The sequence below is a fragment of the Diuraphis noxia genome, unplaced genomic scaffold (genome assembly GCF_037042655.1).
Source record: "Diuraphis noxia isolate RWA-SAM2 unplaced genomic scaffold, SU_Dnox_SAM2 contig0003, whole genome shotgun sequence".
Taxonomy (NCBI): domain Eukaryota; kingdom Metazoa; phylum Arthropoda; class Insecta; order Hemiptera; family Aphididae; genus Diuraphis; species Diuraphis noxia.
The window spans coordinates 37111504-37132661 of record NW_028301713.1 but is presented as its reverse complement, the minus strand read 5'-3'; the positions used below and the strand labels follow the sequence as shown (position 1 = coordinate 37132661).

At 28.2% G+C, this 21158-nt stretch overlaps 1 protein-coding gene across 2 annotated transcripts; it reads left to right on the top strand.

Moving 5' to 3' along the window:
* The first annotated feature begins 4354 nt into the window (after window positions 1–4354).
* LOC107165343 (uncharacterized) lies at window positions 4355–15265 on the top strand. 2 transcript variants are annotated; one of them, XM_015513529.2, is made up of 4 exons: window positions 4355–4540; window positions 6201–6535; window positions 6611–7571; window positions 15060–15265. In XM_015513529.2, exons 2-4 carry the CDS (start codon window positions 6201–6203, stop codon window positions 15150–15152), a joined length of 1389 nt encoding a protein of 462 aa, XP_015369015.2. In that variant the 5' UTR covers window positions 4355–4540; the 3' UTR covers window positions 15153–15265. The 2 variants fall into 2 exon arrangements, with proteins under 2 accessions (XP_015369015.2, XP_015369014.2); XM_015513528.2 differs by having other exon boundaries at window positions 4356–4540; window positions 6201–7571.
* The last annotated feature ends 5893 nt before the right edge of the window (window positions 15266–21158 follow it).

Here is a 21158-nt window from a genome sequence, read left to right as displayed (position 1 = left end):
AATATATACAAAATATATACAATATATACAATGCAATATATTATATTTAGAATCCTCGATGTATAAACCAAAAGTATTGCTTACCGCTTACCTTGCTATTTTTATATATATTCGCTAATAATTGGCAAATCCGATTTAGTTCATCCGAATCCCCGATTATGGCGATAAACGACTTAAGTAGGTATATCTATATTAATATATTATTATCTAGGTATATATTGTAATTTCAGTATTTTTAGTTGAAAATTAATACTTATTTGATAAGACTTTATAAGCACGAAATAATTACAATACTGGTATGCTTATCACTTTATATATATATATTTATTTATTTTTTATTTTTTAATATTTATGCCCTCGAAAACATGGTCTATTGGGCTTATAGAGAGAAAATAATAAATTACATAATATATTGCATACTATATTTTATGTATATTATATTTTAGTTATCACAATATATAAAATGATGTAGCCATTTAGTTACCGCATATATATATAAGTATAATATAATAAACTTATTAATACTAAAATAATCTGTATAGTGCTATAGATAGGTTATACCTTATACCATATACCTTAAGTCAATATTATATAAGTATAAATTGTAGTCGTAGTGACGTAGTGTACTAGTGTGGTACTATTCTATTGTTTCAATCGTTATATAGTTTTCAATATTTGTACTGAAAATATTCATAGTGACAAGAAAAAGTTCCAAAGTACTCCGGTAGATCTCACTACATAACTATATAAGTTTAATATATCTTTGTGCTCTATCGATACGATTTTGAAAAATTAGAATATATATTTATATTAATATATATCTATATATTTATATAGCATAGGTATATCCGTATATATATATTAATTTTCGCAAGGCTAGAGTTCCATAGATGTTCGTTCAAGTCTAATTTCACCACAGATATGTAAAACATAATAAAATATTATTATCCTGTGTGTTTCACCAAAGTTTCTGATGTAGTGTGACACTGTGGCTACTGACTAAAATAGTGACTACACCGTCACCGTGTCATATAGGTACAGTTGAATATTATATAATTTATAGGTATCCAATGTGTTACCAAATATCAACAATATTTGTTAACTGTTTTCCTGCTCACATACCTACACTTGCATACATATTTACTTTCTTACTTATTGAATATACGAAATTACGAACATCGAACACGACATGATAAAGTGCGCTGTCGCTGTGAACACTTTGCTTGATCATCGGAGTTGCCTGCAGGTCAACGTGAGTATTGTTCTCATGAACTGAGATTAATCTTAGTTCTTGATTGTATCAATGCATATTTTGTAAACCAAGCATTGAAATGATAAAGAGGCCAACGACGATGGCTGGAATTATGGAACCTTACTACAGAGCTCGGGGACTGATGCGTTCGAAAAGTTTTCAGATATTTTATCGGCGAAATCTAGTGAGATTCTAAACAATCCAGAATGGCCCCGGACTTAATACTCTGACCATGGTAGACTTGATAGAGGCGACCGTCGACCAAATTGTTTACTCGTGGCGACCGGGTAACCGAAATATTTTCAATTGGTTAGTCAGCATTTCAGAAGCCATCATGTTTTATGAATTCTAGAAATTTCTTACAGAATTAAAACATGAAAACATTTGTTGAATTTTTATTTTAAATATTAGCTGGTTATACAGTGGAGTGATTTCCAGTTTATCTTTTTTAAACCTATAAATTATAAATTTATAATAATAACACAGGTACTACACTAGCAACATGTAGTAATTTATTTTATATTTTTTATTTTAATCTCTTCTAGAAATAGTCAATAAATTACTTTAATTAACATTGTGTGTTTTATCATAATTATTTTTTCTGTTTATTAGTCAATTTATATTTTATTTTGTTATTTCTAATTATTTTAAATTATATTATACATTATTGTTATTTATACAAATATATTGCGAATTGGACATTTGTCTGCAGTCCTTATGAATTAATAAATAGATAAATAATAATAAATTGATAATATTGGTTCAATATTTTATATTTATCGATAAATTTACAGAAAAATGAGTGCTACCATTAATTAAACTATGAGGCGTAAAAAAATATCGTTATGAAGGCAAGTAGAAAAATCTTATAGCATTAAAATTTAAAATATAACATGAAAATCGATCAACCGATTGAGATAAAGTATACCGAATATATAAAATCGATGTACAAGATATATATATATTATAAATTATAATGATGAATACGTTTTACATAAATACAAGGAATACCAATTACCTATGCTATAATATAAAGATCAAACATTATTCGAAGCATGGCACAAAGAACAATATATTTCCTCTCTATGGTTCTATAATTGAATTACATTCATTATTATATGTGTGTGTATATATTACAAAATACGAAAATTCATCGATCGTTGTTATTTTTTATATATTTATAATCTATATATTAGGTATACACAAATACAATACATACTTACATAATTATATATATATATATTATATACGTAACATATTATATGCTCATTATTTTTTATTTAAATTTGATTTAACGTTGAACTGGACATATTTAGTGCAAACCAAGTCAAACTGCTGACAGTTATATTACGCTGTAAAAGTTGACATGTAAGAATAAAAATCTACTTTGGAAATTAACAACAATCGTCATTCGTCATTTAGTCAAGATGAACTCTACTGTGAAAAAAATAAAAATATACGAGAGTAAAAAAAAAAAAAATAATAATTTTTACATAGAAGGCCATCATAAGGTAATCGATAACATATTATTCAATTATTGTACCTATCTATTCCTATACCTACCTACTTATTAATTTATATTGTAATAAAGATGGTTGTTGTACATTTCACGACGTGATTTAAACAATTAACTGTCAAAATGAGAAGTGAAATAATAAACTAATAAATTGCTATGTATACAAACTACTTAAAATAACATCATTAGCATGTTACTAATCATGATAAAACATGAATAACTAACTTAATTAACTAATATTGTTTTTATTTTAGTTTTACCAGTTAAAATAAATTATAAAAGAATTAAGTGACAGAAATTCAAAAAAAAAATAATCTCCTTAGCATCCATAGCTACCACCTATGACCTATCGTGACGTAATTTTACAATTTAAATTTTAAATTTTGTTTAAATTAAAGAATTTATATTTTACCTTAGTCGGGAAAAAATAAAAATACATTATTAGAGCAAGCAGGCCAGCCTTTAGTTTTTATCAACCCAGAAAATATAATTTTGTGCTAATTGAATAACTTTTTGTTACCGCATTGAGCCGGCCTGAGAGTAAGCATTTAGCATACATAATTTTTGCACGCTATTATCTATAAATTGTATAGTAATTATATTAGTATTTCTGAATCTTCTGCAAATACACTTAAAAGAACTTAAAAATGAATATTGAATATAATACATTTGGTATTTTCAAATTCTGATTTTTAAGTCATATCGAATTGCTTACTTGATTTAGGTATATTTCGTATCCAAAACATAGGATCAATACCATTTCTTATTCGTAGTGGATTTTGTGGCTGTATAAGATATAAACTGTAGGTATAAAAAATGTATTTTTCATAGAGAAAGAAATATATCTAGACTAGATAATCTAGTATTAAAGCAATTCATTGTATTTCCGATACCAAAACGACGTATAACCAGTAACCACTGCATATACGGGAATTAAAAGGGGGCAACGGGTGGTACTTCACAGCAACTATAAAGACAATAAAGTATATAATTATATAATATACATTATTATATATATATATAAACTACAATATACATTTATATCATGCATACAGGTAAACTGTAGTACATGAATATAATGTACAGTATATTGTATTTTGTATATTTTGTCATATTATAGTATTTTAGTAACTGTATTGTTTTTAATTTTTCAAGGCCTAGCCGATACACGTTCACGTAATCATGTATAATATTATCGAGCCACCACCGCAACGATTATCACGCACTATTCCCAATGGAATACGCACGCACACGAACTTATATATTATACGCGTACACGCAGGTTTATGGTATAAACCTATATAGTAAATATATATATATATATATTATATGGATTTTAGGGACCTGTTAGGAAAAGCGGAGGTAAATAATGATAATAACGACGACGACGACGACGGTACACAATTGGCACGCTGAGGATAAGGGGATAGGTTGTGCTGGATGGTGGGTACTGGGTAGTTGTCGGTGGTTGGAGTACGGGTGGGAGACGTGTAAATAGTGATCGGAGTATCGGACCACCGCTCGGTGGCGGGGTCGGCAACACGGAGGGTTTCATTCAAAGTGCGACGCGTGGGCGTCGCGACAGACCCCTATAAAACCTCACCCTGGCCGGGCGGACCGTGACAGTTCCAGAACAAACGCCGAGCACACGACACGTCGCCTCTGGCGCTATCACGATACCAAGAAGGAAAGAGTACTTATACGGCAACTAGAAGAGACTAAAATATTTACGAGAAAAATACGAAATAAATAAAATAGCCAACAAGTGAACCGTAAGTAATTCTTACTAGTAATATAATACTACTGTAGGTACATTTTACTCTGTATACATACTATTTTTATAGTACCTATTTAAACATATTTCAATACTAAATGAGGTTCCTTTAACATTTTTACCGTTTTTATGAAGCCATATGTCATTGCTTTTGTATTTCCCGAGTCAGTACTGGATAGGCCTAATATAAAATATTATAATTGAGCTCTATAGTTTGCCCCGTTATGCAAGTAACCATGTCTGATTATAATTAAGGATAAAATAAAATAAAATAATATTATAAAATATAATATATGCTTGAATTATTATTATATTTGTTTATTTATTTTTAACATAATTTATATTTTATAATGTAAAATAAAAATAAAGTGTACAATAATATTAAACCAATAATAATATTTTAATAAAACGCGGGCTTGGAATCAAACGATTTTTTTTTAGTTAAGCGTTTTGAAAGGTAAAGACATTTTTTAATTTTTAAAAATTTTATACTTCAAGCGTGGTTTTAAAATACTCAGGACCAAAAATCCACGAAATTCCATTTAGTCAATGTAATTTTAAGTATTTCACAATAAATTCCTTTTAAGTAAATACTAAAAATATTAAATAAATTTAAATTTTGAAAATAACAATATTAATATTAGGTGCATGACAATTATTGAATAATTGCATAGTACATATTCTTATTTCCAATGACACTTTTATTTTTATTTCACAACAATTATTTGGTATATTATTAGATAGAACTTTTTGTTTTATCAATAAATTAAAAAAACAAAATGTCTTATCGGTATATAAAGCGCTGTGTTTGGTTATGAGTCGTATTTAAATATTAATTATGTTTCATATTAATTTTAAGTATATATTATTTATAAACTGTAATTTAAACTATTGCAACAACACTTGAAAGTGTTGTATCCACGATCAATTAATAATGAATTAAAAGTTACTTTGATATTAATATTCTAATAAAAATAAAACATTTGTTAAAAATTCTTGAACATTGTACCTATGTATTGCTATATTTTTTTATAAATAAACAAAAATTAAATTTCTTATTAAAATGTAATTTATGTTATCATTAAAAAACTTCTTTATAAACATTATAGGTTTTCAACATTTTTTTGAACTGAAAAAAATGTTAAAATTACCATTTTGTATTAATCAGTGCCAACAGTATGTTCAATATAAATTAAACTTTTTGCAAATATATAAGTATTATATTTCATTTTAAGTTCTATATAGATTAAAGTTTACTTTACACATCCTGAAAATATTTTGATAACGAACACCTATAATGAAATTAAATCTTACTAAACTAACAACTGTATTAAAAAACATTTAGAATCAATTTTCAGATTTTCAATAATCGAAAGTAAATATTTCAATAAGATTAAAATATTATTCATATTATATTAACTTTACGAAACCTAAACATTTGAAATTATTATAAACATCCTAAATATAATAATATATTATGTACTAGTATAATACACACATATGCATTATGTTTTTATGATAATGGATAGTAGCCAGTAGGTACAATACTTTTAATAAAACGTTCGATTAATTCAGTTAGGTACCTAAGTGTGCACCGCAGTTGGATGATGATAACGAATTTTATGTGATCATTAATTTTTTTTTTTTTGGTATTACAGATGAACTTATCGACTGCCATAAACGTGGCTTTCATGGTGATAGTGGCCGCATGCCTAACTTGGCCTGCCACGGCCCAGGTGTACAACATGAACCGGTATGGCAAACAACAGTTGACCCAAAAACAGTATCGATACGGAAACCCGACATGGGCAAATGGAGCTAACCGGGCCGGTAGTTGGGCGTCATCGCCATACGGCAACATGATGAGACATTATCCGGTGTCGATGGCTCGATACGGAGCGATAATGGGCGGCGGGAGACAAACACTGTCGCCGGACGACTATTATGATAGTGAAGCTAGAGGATCAGTCACGTACGACCCCAGTCCCAGACGGTACGACCGGTTAGACTACGCTGTAGTCAGGTATCCGAGTTACGGTGTTGGTTATGGTGGTTACGGTGGTTACAGTTATTATCCGGTGACCAGTCTATCTTCATCGGGTGGCGGCGGCGGTGTTGTTTTTGACGACGATCTGTTGTATGACGACGATGACGATGACCGTGATCGCGACCGCGATGATGACAATGACGACGATGTGTTGTTTGGGGATCGAACCAGTCAAATGGTTGCGGCAAGGTATCCTATGACGGACAAGATACACAATTTCCGGAAGGTGTTCATGTCGAACCTAGTGTCTCCATCAAACGCGTTCAAATCACCCAAAGAACGGCAGCTATACGACTTTTGGGAATCCTTAATCAATGGCGATTTGGATGAAATGCAGCAAACGGATGATACTATTGGACAACAGCATCTAGACCGAGATCGGCAACAGAATCAGTCACCACTTGACTTCGGATCCTCCTCTTCGTTGCTCTATCAACACCTGCCACCAATATTTCTCAAGCTGCAGCAACAGCAGAAACAGAAGCTACAAAACCAACAGCACCTATTGAAGCAGCACTACAAGTCGGTTGATGAGCAGACACCGCCACCGCCACTGGTTCCGGCTTCGTCATCATACTTGCCGTCGTCGTCACCACTGCAGACCGTATCACGTGGTAATTTCTACAAACAGTGGGCGAACGGATCGCCATTAATCAAGAGGTCTTCGGATGGTGGAGTTCAGCAGACCATATTATCACCGTCATCATCATCATCTTTGGACAACGATGACGTTCGGCAGTTGCGAGAGCTAAAATCTAACAACGGTACCACCAATGCGACAACAATGACTACGTCGACGACTACAACCACTTCCACAGTCAACGGAATGAGTACCGCGGCAGCGCCATCGCTACCTATGGCGGACGGAGGACAGAGAGAGTTCGTGCTGCCCAGACCGGCGGGCGAGAAGTCAGATTTAGAGAATCTGTTGGAAGTGATCGCCGAAGGTGGTCTTCGTGGAAATTATGGCCATAACAGCAATGTGAGTATACACTATACACTTAACATTCAATAATCATAAAAATCCCGCTGTGCGTGAATGTTGGTTAACACCGGTACAGTGAGTCAATGGTATTACTTATAATGTCATTACTGCAGTTTTCCATTTTCACCACGATAGGCAGCCGCGCGTTTGAGTACCTACTCTCTACCCAAAAGCAATTTACGATTTTTTTTTCTGCTGTCACCATTTGCCAATATTGTAATAGGCATTAAATTAATATTAGTGTTATTATAGGATACAATTCTGTAAATATTGAAATGAATTTATTATTTTATTACATAATTTACATTCGAATAATTAAGTCATATTTAGATAACAACAGATATTAATGTATGTCTATAGGAAATATGAGGATATACTATAAATAAGGTACCTTATGTTTTATTTAAACAGTCGGTACTATATATAACGTATCGCTAAGGTCTAATATTAAAATTTTAAATATATGATATAAAAAAGAATAAATGATATTATATCATATTATATTTATGTTTAGTTGATTAGAATTCTTCGTAGATGTTATACATACGAGAAATAATCTAAATAAAAATAATATATAATGAGGTGAATCCAAGCTAGAACTTTTGTACTATACTGATTTTTAACTAAACCTATTAAATACTATTAAAAATGAAAATATAATTGACAATAATTTATTGAAAAATAAGGATCAAGAAAAATAATAATTGTGATTAATAAAGCTATAGATTACAACATTATCGCGTGTTTAGAACGCACACCTTACACTCCGGAAATCACAAATATTCATCTGTTTAGTACCTATATCATATAGGCTAAATCCAACAAGTAAGTGTATTGCGGTAAACGGTTAACATAAAATGTCCGCTGCGTTTAATTTATTTTGTTGGAACATGCAAGTGGATCGACAATCAACATTATTTTTTAACTGTAAATTAAAAATATTAAAATAGCAATTGGACTGAGTTCGAGAGTTGTTAGTTAATAACTAATATAGTTAGTGCTAAATTATTGTTAATGGTACACTATACAATAACGTATAAAACTTTGTTGTTAAACGATTTTAGTATAATTACACTCAACATAGCCGGTCATTTTCCGAGAAAGAACTTCATACGTTGAAAAAACGCACGAGAGTATGCAAAGTTTCAATTTTTTTACGTAGTTTGTGAGTTATTAATGAAATGTATAACTACTAATCGATAATATTAATGTTCCATAGCCTTTCTAGTTTAATATTCACCATTACAGTGGGTTAAATTAATATATCAATAGTACATTGTTTAACGCCAATCAAAAGTTTTAGAAATTAGAAATATATGCAAGTATGGTCCAAATAGAAAAGTAGAATAGTTATGTATTTTGAAACTAACAATAAGATACAAGCGGAAGCATAATATGTTCTCGTATTTTTTAGAAACACATAATAGTAGATAGGTACTTTGTATATTCACATCGACGTCTCACACTCACACCATGTATTACATATGTCATATACTAGGTATCACCTAATCGTATATGCTTGTACCGTATAATATACGGTTTGCAAGTTTTAATAATGTCCCTACCGGGAGTAGTTAAAATTGCATCACAGGATAGCTTTGTGTTCAAGTAACGCATTATAATAGAAAACATTTATTATTAGGGCCCCTAGACATCTATAAATTAAAGTTGTGTCAATGGAGGAAAATCGAAAAATTCGTTAGATTTAGATTTCCATCATGTAAAAATCCGTTGTACTATATTTGATATATCTACTATAGACATACCACTTACAATTAGTAGATTACCTTAATTTAGGGTACCATTAGTCAGATAGTACCTATCTAAATATTATATTACAATAATATAGTAAAAAAAATTTAACTTCAATTTATTTCAAAGTCGAATAAGAACTATAAAATGTTTGCATCAATACCTACCAATATTTACCAAACACTCTAGTGATTGGAAATAGATTATGGAAAGACCATGTGCATTTGAAACTTAAAATCACATTATCATACTTTATACATGATATATTTAGAAGGTCATTAATACAATTGACTTAAATACCATTACAGTGATCGCCGCTTATTATAATCATGGCTAATATTATAAATCATATATTACTATCGAAAAATATAAGTACATGCTGTACTACGTAGGTACATATTTTAATTTTAATTTAGAATTCAGTCGCTTCATGTTATCCATGTTGTCCAGTGCCGAAGTGATAACTTTAAGTAAGCGGCGACCACTGTATTTAGCTAATAATATTGAAAATTTATATAGAAATAAGGTGTTCTTAATAATTATTATATCGTGAATATTTCATACGTATAATGGACTAAAAAATCTTTTTAAATGATAGTGATAAAATTATACAAATAATAAAAATAAAAACGTATTATTTACACATTATAAAGTTAAAACGGAGTATGTTGTGTTTAATTTAGTTTTTGTAGATATTTGTTAAGTTCTCTTGTAGTGCAGAAAAATATTTACCAAATCGAAAGTCCCATTATAGAAACCTACTTAGATACATATATATAGATAAATTCATCTCTCGAGGTGATTAACAAGGAAAGGGTCATTTACCTTAATATAGTAGGTAATTAATCAGTTACTGTGGTAAAGATACATACATTACATTAAACGATCCTTCAACAATATAAATTAACCACGTAACTTCTAAATAAGAAATGTAAGACATTCAATTAAATTTTTTTTTTTAAAGCTCTTTAAACAACCTCGTATTTAATATGCACTATACAAAATATTGTATCGTGTCACATAGATAAAATACGCAACTGTATTGTAGGTAAATACAAACTTTATCCAATATTTTGTCATTTTTATGTTATTCTATTTTGTACCGACAATAATGTTAGAGTTTATTTTTATTTTCTAATGCGACTAGTATGGCTACAAAATTCAAGATCACAATAAAATATTATGGTTGTTGGACATTGGTTAGTAACCCGTACCTACGTTGTTCTATGTTAGGGAAACGTTCAAGCATTGACGATTTCATTATGAGAATACCGTAGTTAATTTTAAAATTAAACTTTTTTTATTACTCCAACCCACATATGTTTCTGTACTATGTACTTTCAGTATAATCTACCAATGGTTTGACATCGGTTTATTTTCTTTTTTATGACGGTACCTTATACATTGAACACTATACAGTACGTATACTATGTACCATATACACAAATAACAACAAATATCTTAACTTCGTGTAAGATATTATAGTGCGTTTATAAACAGCTTAAAACTAGAAAAAAAATTATTGATTTAAATTTTAACGGTGGAATATGTAATAAAATTTATTAAACGTAGAATTTGAAATGAATCAGTGCCTGAATATTTTTATTGGATTTTTCTATCTTGTGATTTAAAATATATTGTCAAATTTTACATTATTTTTGATTTATTTAAAGATTATATTTTATATATTTTCTTCAACGTTATAATGTTAAAATCAGAAACTCATATACTTTACCACTTTACTGTACCTATATTTCTATAGATCGTCGTCTTTCTAAGGCTACCTAGGTATACAACATTTGCTATGCACCCACAAATGACAATAACAAAAATTCATTAAAATTCATTAAAATTCAATATAACTTACTTATATTAAATTTTAATTTCTAAAATAATTTTGCTTTACATGTTATTATTAGTTATATTATAGTGCCTATTACTTATATACTATTATCTACATTACATTTAATAATACCAGGACCAGATTAATTATTATTGTATCTAAATACCAATTTATATTTAATGTATTAATCGTTTAGTACTACAAAATTTTTAGGTTTTTAAACATCTCGATGGCCAAAATAAATAACTTTTAATAATAATCACTGAATATTCATGAAGTTAATTTATTCAAAAATATAAAAGCGTAATGAATGCTCAGTAATATATATATATTACAATATACCCTGCGGGCTAATATTTTCGTTAGGTATTTCAACTGAATTTAAAGACAACAATTTGAAAATTTAAATGTAAATACATATAATTTATACTTAGGTATACTTGTATTTATAGAATAAGTAAAATAACATCCTTAAAAATAAAAATAAATAAATTTATAAATTAACCATATTTTTTTAAATATAAACAAAATTACGCGAATAACAAATACGTTTCAGAAAAATAAAAAAAAATATTAGAAAATTGTTGATTTATTGGATTTTGAAAATTTTCAAATTTTAATGAATCAAATAAATAAATATTTATTTTCTTCATAGCTTATATAAATTTATATATTTTTATCATATATCGTTAAAATCTTATTTATTGTTTATGAAATTTAAATTGTGTAAAAAATATATTTTACATGCCACACAATTGTATAGATATGAAACTGATAGCTAATGAATTTTTTTAAGCGTTTTAACGTTAATTTCAATTTATAAATCAATAATATCTTATAACATATTAAAAAATCATAATTTATAACTATCTAAATGTATTATTTATATTTTTGCTTTGATGGTTGATAGTATATAATGACTTTTAGTCAATACATATAGGTACTATACTTAGTATATTATGATTTAATTGATCAAAACTTATAGAAATATGAATCCTTATTTAAGTATTATCCTAAATATGATGTGTATTACGATATTATATTTATAATCGAAAATATTTATAAATAATACTTTGAATTGAGTGTCTAAGATTCCAAGTTATTTTCCAAATTAATTATTATTAAATAAATAATCAGTTGATGAGAATATTTTTTTACGTCTACCGATCTTCTGAAAATTAATCAAACTTAATATTACTAAATAAATGTACTCTTGAAATATAATATTTCAACATGCTGCGTTAACCATACAATTACATAAATGTTATTAAAATGAATAAATAGTAATTAACTTTATTATTATTTAATTGATTAATGCTCTGAAGCAGTTAACATTTTCTAAGATATAAATACCTATAAGGTATATTATAGCAATAATATTATTCCTTGAATACATATTTACAAGAATTTATGTAGGTACTATGGTATCTTTATTTTTAGTTTCCTTTATATAAACTGTTCTCAGAAATCTCGACAAAGATGAAAAGTCTAGCTTTACATTAATATTGTATTTTTATTATAGTAGTTTATATAATATTTAGTGTACAAGCTTATTTTAATTTAAAACAATTTCCATTTAATTTTAATTTTGATTGTAATTTTTAGACAATAATACATACCTAGCAAAGATACAAAATCTTTATAGGCTTATTAAGTATTGTGTTTTCGTATGCTTATGCTAGAAAATAGATATAATGTGGTATTCAGTACTACTCCTCGTCAAAGTAATAGACATCTAATTAATAATTAAATTTTATCATTAAATGTAATATCCGATTGTTTATTCAGTTTTGTTGACGTGTTAAGTCTGGGCACGTTATTATTGTGTTTGATTCATATCAGTTTTTTTAATTCATAATTCCTAATTTATATCTGAGTGTAAATTATAACAGTCGTCAGTCACGAATTAAGGTAAACTAAAACATTAAACAAACTAAAAAACAAAAAACAAAACCACCACTTACTCGCGAGGGAATAAAATCATATAATTTATAGAATGGTTTACGTGTCCGGCATTTAAATTGTATTACTTTTCCACAAACTGTGACGTCAACGCCGGAACAATCGATACGGAACCTCTCGGTGGCGGCGGCGCTCGGATTCTTGAATGGAGGTCGGAAATTTGCCGGCAACTTCGCGTATGACGTCAATACCGAAAATAGAAACTTGTATATAACACGGCGTTGAATGAAACCCCACCCCATTTCTCTCCTTTCTCGAATTCCCACCCCTTAACATTATATTATCACCACTTCCATCCCAACCACCTATAGCGCTTGCGAAATACCATGCTTGACGTCATACACGCACAAACGACCCCGCGATATTCAGCCGAAACTAGCTAATCCCCGAAAGAGTAACGCACCGAATATTTATGAGACTCTCTCCATCCTCTCTTTCTCTTGCTTGGGGAGTGAAGTAGAGTAGTTAGGTTAACACTGCGACTCACCACCCACACAACATCATCCCGTTCCACACCCACGGATACACTTCACCCGTCATGACTCTCATCATGTGCTTGAAAGTGGGCATGGATAATAACACAGGTGACTTTTATTCTCTGTTAATTTTTTTTCCGTATAAAATATAATAAAGCCTAACGAAAAAAATCATCTATTTTCATCTATAATGCGATACGTGCTGAAGACATATTATTATCATATTAAATGAACAGTATATAAGCTCGTACCTTGAAGACAAAATATGCCATGGACTAAGGTCCTATTGTTCAAATATTATTAGAGTTAGATATTGCTTATTGCACGAACGTATAGATACTTAAAGTGTATAAATTATGTACGATAATTTAGAATTATAAAAGATAATTAAACATCAAACAATAAAATGTCAACAATACTTTCTTAGAGAAATTTTTTTTTTTTAGAATAATAATATTAATATATAATTTAGAGGGTATATATTTTCTACTCAGTTGAATATATAAATACATTATTTATTATTTACTTTATATTGTTTAATAACATTATGGTATATATTTTAATAATGGTTAACCACAAGTATTGTTGATTGGATCTTAAACATTGAGTTTTCACTATTTTGCAAGATCTAAGACTCTATACAATATATTTTAATCCTAAACGCTATATTATATGGGATTTATATGATATTATTATGATTTATTTCTATTATATTTTTGTGCTTCTTTTTTAACTGATGGAATTTTAAAAAAAATATAAGTAAAATAAAAATCAATGGCCTTGACCACACCCTATAGTTGAATCCGTTACTTTTCACAAACGCAGTGTCGGGTGACTGAAGCTCATTTGCTTACATTAGTTTTCAAATGAGTTGCTTTTCAAGTTTTAAGTTAAAATTTGATGATACTGATGAATTTATAATATAAGGACGGGGACAAAAAAAAAATGGTCGCTTACACCAGTTACGCTGTTTTTGAAATAGTAATGTTAATATTTTGTACGTAATACTCGCAGCTTCTATAGTTTTATTATTCCATAAAAAATGAAAATACAAATCAAGCGACCGCAATATTGTAGTTCAATTCAAATTTATATATTTTAATTGCAGTAAAGATTTTTTGTGAAAAGATAAAAATGTTTGGAAGCATATAAAATATACAACAATTTTAATAGATAATTTATCATGATGTATAAGTACCTACTGTTTAATAATATCACTGCATTACAACTTTTAATATCATTATATATATATATATATATAAGTTAACAAATTTGTTCCAGTCCATCACATTTGAATATTTTGGTCTTTACTTTTTACAGTTTTTCAGTAGGTTATAGAATAGTATAAAATACGAATATCGAATACTTTGTTTCTGTGTGTTTTTATTATGTAATATCATTAAGAAATAAAACTTCTATGGTATTAACGTCCAATATTTATTTTGTTTTCAGTTTTCCAAAGATGCCAAAGTGAATAAGAAAAGATCATTCGTTTCCGATGAGACATCATTAGCAGCTCAACTTGGTGCACTTCGAAAAAATTAAGAAGACCTTTCTATATTGTATGAAGAATTAAATGTGTTAAGTTCATCAAAGCGGAGAATACTAAAATCTATATGAAAATAGTAGTGTAAATAATAAATTTTAATTAATCGATACGTTCGCTTACGTGTAAAGTCAATTTCCTAGCCATTCTTCTTTTTTTATTTATATTTTTAAAAGCATGTGTGCACTTTTTTATTTTATTCTCCTTTCCTGTTGAAATACATTTATTGTTGGATAGCACAACATATTGTTTGGTTTAATAACATAATTTCAATAAGAAGCGAAGACTGAATGAAACGTTTCATTACAACTATTTTACATGCATTTATAGTGTCTATAAAAAATACAATTCAAACAATCACTTGTAAGTTTAAAAGTTGGTTTTTTGTATTTAAGTATTAATTTTACTCTAAATATTATTAATTAAATTGCTATTTATATATTTAACCCTATTGATATTTTTTATTATCTTACTACTTAAAATTTTGTATGCTGTCCATTCTTGCACTTTTATGTAATCCCCTGTATATAATATTATAATAATTATCGTGATTTATTTATAAGTTTTAATAATTATTAATAATAGGTAATCTACATTATTAAGTACCTATATACGATATATAATATTGTAGCCTTGAATATAGGATGTTAAATTTAAATAAAATATTATCAATAAAAAATATCTTGGGTTTATTTTATTGTCTTAGTATATAGGTTTATGAAGGAAAAATATTTAGACTTATAATACTTTTTCACAGACAGTATATGATTAGAAATGATTTTTTATATATTAAAGGGTATTATTATGAAAAAATAGCAATAACTGCAATTTCTGATTGTAAAAATATTATTAATTCAATAATCATATTATACTTTTAAGCCTAATTGATGATGAACAGTTTGCAGTTTTAAGGCCTATTATATCATGACTGCATGTTTATCCAAACTATTAATTAAGCAATTTACCTTTTGACCTCGGTCATCGAGGGGGTGAATTTCTAGTAGTCAAACGTTCCATTGTGGAGACGTGGAATGATGAAAGGATATTTGTGGAAATCGATAAATACTTCAAATCAGTGGGTGAGTGGGTACTATCTTATTCGATACCTAGGATACTTAATGAGTAATGACTAATAGACAATATAATATCATATCATATCATACGATTATACAGTCAGACTATATTATCAAATACCCGAAAGTATGATATCGATAACAATAATAAGCTATTATAATTATAACTTATAAATTAAAAAATATATAGTTAGTGAGGTAAATTTAAAAAAAATCGTGTTTAGAAAGGGAAAAATAATTCAACTTTAAAACTTGAGAGTGGTATATGGTTATGGATTTGATTTAAGATCAGTAACTTTTCTTTAAAATCACCGGGGAAAACAAATTAAAATTTGCTGAAAAACGGGAATATGTACACATCGCCAGTTTTAACTAAATCGAATTTGTTTTGAATTCTAAGCGGAGTAATCAAACATTTTACTAATAAGTGTGTTTTATTTTTTATTTTTTATTTTGTCCATCTGTAAACGTTTTATGGAAGGTAGAAAAAATGCTTCAATCATTAACTTTCAAAATTAGAAAGGTTGTATTAGTAAGTTATAGGTTTTATAAAATTATATGTTTTTGGATTAGAGTTTTCAGAATCAGTTCTTGAATTCCTTTACAACTTTGAAGTGAAGCCAAGCAAAGACATAGTATGGGTTAATCTCTAAATGAAAGTTTCAGAAACAGAATTCAAAGAAAACATTTCTGCAGTGACCGTGACGGATTTTAAACGTGACCAGTACAAAGCATTGCAATTAGTGAAACGTAAATTAAAGGTGTTTTGAACCTTATAATAAAGTTGCGATTCGCAATACGCATAATCTTACGCAAATAGTTTAATAATGACCAGGTCGAAATCCGTGCGTGCTACTCAATAATTCTTTCATTTTACTATTTCCATACACCTACTTGATCACACAAAATTGAATTTTATTCATTAGTCATGACCACAAACTCACCTATACTCATCTACTGGTGTAAGTATACTACCCGTAATTCGTTTTAGATTCGTGAGCATTAATTGCAAAGCCGCTTCTTAAGTTTATTCCATTTCGGTATAAGATATAGATTTACCATTATTGATATTATCGTTCAATTTTTTTTCCTCTAATCACACCTTTCAATCAAATAAGTGAATTTGAAACACCTAAATTTTATGATTTACCTTTTTTTGTGCCACTTTATAGTATAATATATTATATAGAGGCTTTTTAGTGTCCCATTAAATAACTTTCCGCTCTTATCTTGCTCAGCTTTAAGTATTAAATGCTATGTTTGTGATACTGAGAAAAAATACAGGTTCAATAACAATCATAAACAGTTTGATACTATGCATCATAAATCATAATCCTTTACGTTAGTGTGTCAGCATGTTTTTAATTTCCATACAGTTACAGTATACGTTATAAATATTAATATAAAATCATTAGACTCATCACATGATGTATAAATATAGGTTGAATCTACTTGATGTTATGTCTATTTTTGAGTATATATATTACCGTAAATCGTAAATGCCCTATCACTAGGTTTTACTAGTTAATGCTAGGGTTTACTTACGAGTATATATGTATATATATATTATAATATCATTGTTACAATTCTATAACAACTGCAATTTATTTTCTTGAACTTATCAGTTTATCACCGATTTGCTCATAAAAAAAGATTGTTTTTGAATGATAATAATAAACAAACGACAGATTTCGTCATTGTTAATTTTTATTATATTATCATTTTCCATATTAAATAATTATTACATACTTTCATAATACAAAGCACTTATAGTTGTATTAGGTAGGTATACATAAACGTCACAAACTACTTCAAAAATAAATAAGCAGTAAGTACCTTTAATGATTTCCCTTTATTTTTATCTTCAAGTGTATCAAGTATTATTATTTTGAGACAGTTGAATACGTTTCACAATTATTAATTGTTTTACTGAATGACCAAAATTAGTAAAAATAAACTCGCATTTCGGTAAAGTTATTTTATCAATTCAATATGAAATGTATTTTCATTATTTTGAGTATTTTTTTTTTTATTTAAATGAATTTTAAGGTCATTTGTATAATTGTATGTACCACAAGTTTCTTTTGCTACATACGTGCGGGTAATATTTCCGGTTTATTCGAAATTTCAACTAACACGAAACCTACAATTCTTCGTTCAGGCTTTCAAATCACCTGTACGTTAGGAATGTTCCGTTTTTATTGAGGTTAAACATGCTATAGGAATATGCTGAATGCTGAAAGTCTGAGCCCTAAAAAAATTTCGAATTGGACATTTTCATATTTTATTTGCGGTGTATTAATTTTATTTTGAACGTATTGCAATTTTGTATGAAATAAAATAAGATCTTAATAAATCTACATCAATATTGCCAATCATCAGTTTTTAATTTTTAGGAATAGCGAACAATGCCACCCATATGTGAAGATGTGGATCACTCACAATAATAATTCAACTGTAGAACCATGTAGAAAATATAAGAGATAGGTAGGTAATATAACATATAAGATATAAGTTTTTTTAAGCTCCAGCTTTCTGGGGAGGTAATTGATTTTTTTCTGATATTTTTTTGTAGAATTATTCTAAATAATTTATTTAAAGGTTTATTTTAAGACTCTTTAGGTTGTAGTTACATAGCCATTTTTTTCTTAAGATGAAATTTTTTATTCATCTGACTAAAATACTGTCTATGGGATTGAAATATGTAAGTCTTTGGTTATAAAGAAGTGTTTCATAAATTACAAATATTGTATACTCATATTATACGTCAATAGTTGTGATTGTTATTTTCTATAAAAAATTATATACTATACTTATATACTATTATTTTATACATCTAATTCTATTGAATTATATAAATGTAAGCATAATAAATCATCTCTATTTCACATCAATATGCGAAATACGATGCGATGAACGCACAATTCAAATTTTAAGGGGCCGGCCTAGGCGCATAACGCATTATTGTATAATATAATCCTGGACATGGATGTCATTCAAATTCATTTTAAAAGTGCTGAATTTGAGGTTTTTGTCCATGAGTGGTTACTTAAAAATGTGTGAACTCGAATCTTCACCAAAAGCATTATACAATCATAAAACAATACCACAACGTTCACTAATCAAGTAATACTACAATTGTTCAAAATTTGTGAACGTGTACCACTTCACTGTGTTTATTTTTTCTTTCATTAGTAACACGTCACGAAGTTATAACTCAAACTGGGCTCAAACGACATACATTTTAACGGTGTTATTATTTTTCTTCGCTTATTGATATGTGAACTCGATTTAAAAGGTATGAAAATAAAATGCCTTTTCTTTAAAATTACATACCTACTGTCAAAAAATTTTTATAAATCATTAAAAAGATTTACATCAAGTATATCATAAAATTAAGCCAGGTATTACCTACTTAACTATTTTTAACCTTTGGTATAGGTACGAGAGTATCAGAAATAATATATGCAAAATAAATGGTTAAAAACATAAAATTATTCCTTAATATGCATATCAAATTATAAGACAGTATACAAATAAATTATTGATAACGATTATGTGATTGTGTGGAACAAAGATAATTTTTCCTCGTTTCATTGAAATGCTGTAGTATCAACATCTGAATATTCTGAATACACTATTTAACGATATTTGATAGTATTAAATGTGGTACGGATAATTTATACAACATATACCTATTTATCATATTATTATATAATATGGAGTGATGTATCAATTTTGACAGTGAACAATTACTTACATACAATCAAAGCCAGTAGAAGCCCGAGTGCTATGCATAAAACTTTCAGAGCGTGTTTACTACTTCATGTTTAACTACCTGGAATGGTGTTTAAGTACCGGAAAAAAAAACATTTCGTTTTAAATCCAATCACTTCCTCATTCCGCTTTACAACCCCATTGACTAAAGGATTCTTCAAAGCTCTTGTTTAATGTGGCATAATGCTTAGAAAACTGTATACATATAATATGCGGCATATTACATATTATATATATATTTATTATTTATATATTAAAAATATTTTAATACTGATCAGGCCAGAGTGACGAAGCAGTTTGATTAGTTACTCCTTAAATCAGTAAATATTGTTCTAATCATAATTACAGCTCTCGATAGATAGTCACTGTCATACAATTTAAATATAGTTTTAGTAACTAATTATAAACCAATCAATTTGTATGTAGACAAATGTATTTATATTAAATTTAACAGATAAATAACAAAGTTTATCATGTTTTAATTAAAATTTAATTAGACAACCTTATCAAAGAAGTTATTTTTCTTTTACATTATGATTTCAGGAATGTATTTCACTCTTCAATAAATATCCTTTCGTTTCGTTTGTATTCGTAACTTAAGTATCTCATCCTCGATTATCTATCTCGTTAGTCGTTTTCCTATTATTAGAATTCATGACATACCCTTTAATATTGTATTCAAAGGCACAAACACAAAATAAATATCACTTTTCTCTGAAGAACCGAATATTTTATCCGACGTGGTACTTACATCAAAAGACATCGAGCACAGAAGATTCTTTTGATTCTGAGAATAACTAATTGGTGTATTTGAATAATTGACCAGTTGTTTTTCGGCGATTCCTTTTCGCTTCACATCAATCGATGGTTCAAGAACATACGATATATTATTATTCTGTTGCATAAGATACATGGTTATTTTCATTTTTTCACCGGGTTTTAATGTCTTTGAACTTAAGTCGAATATTACACATTAAAAAAAAAACTTAACTATTATTAGTATGAAAATAAAAACAGTATAAAATGTAATATTTACACGTTTTGTGTTTCATGCCAACCTAGTCAACCTACCAAAAGTGTAGATACTAGATAGCTACGTTGTTGAGGACATAATCATATTTGATTTAAACTTTCTAGGATCACATGACTCATGAA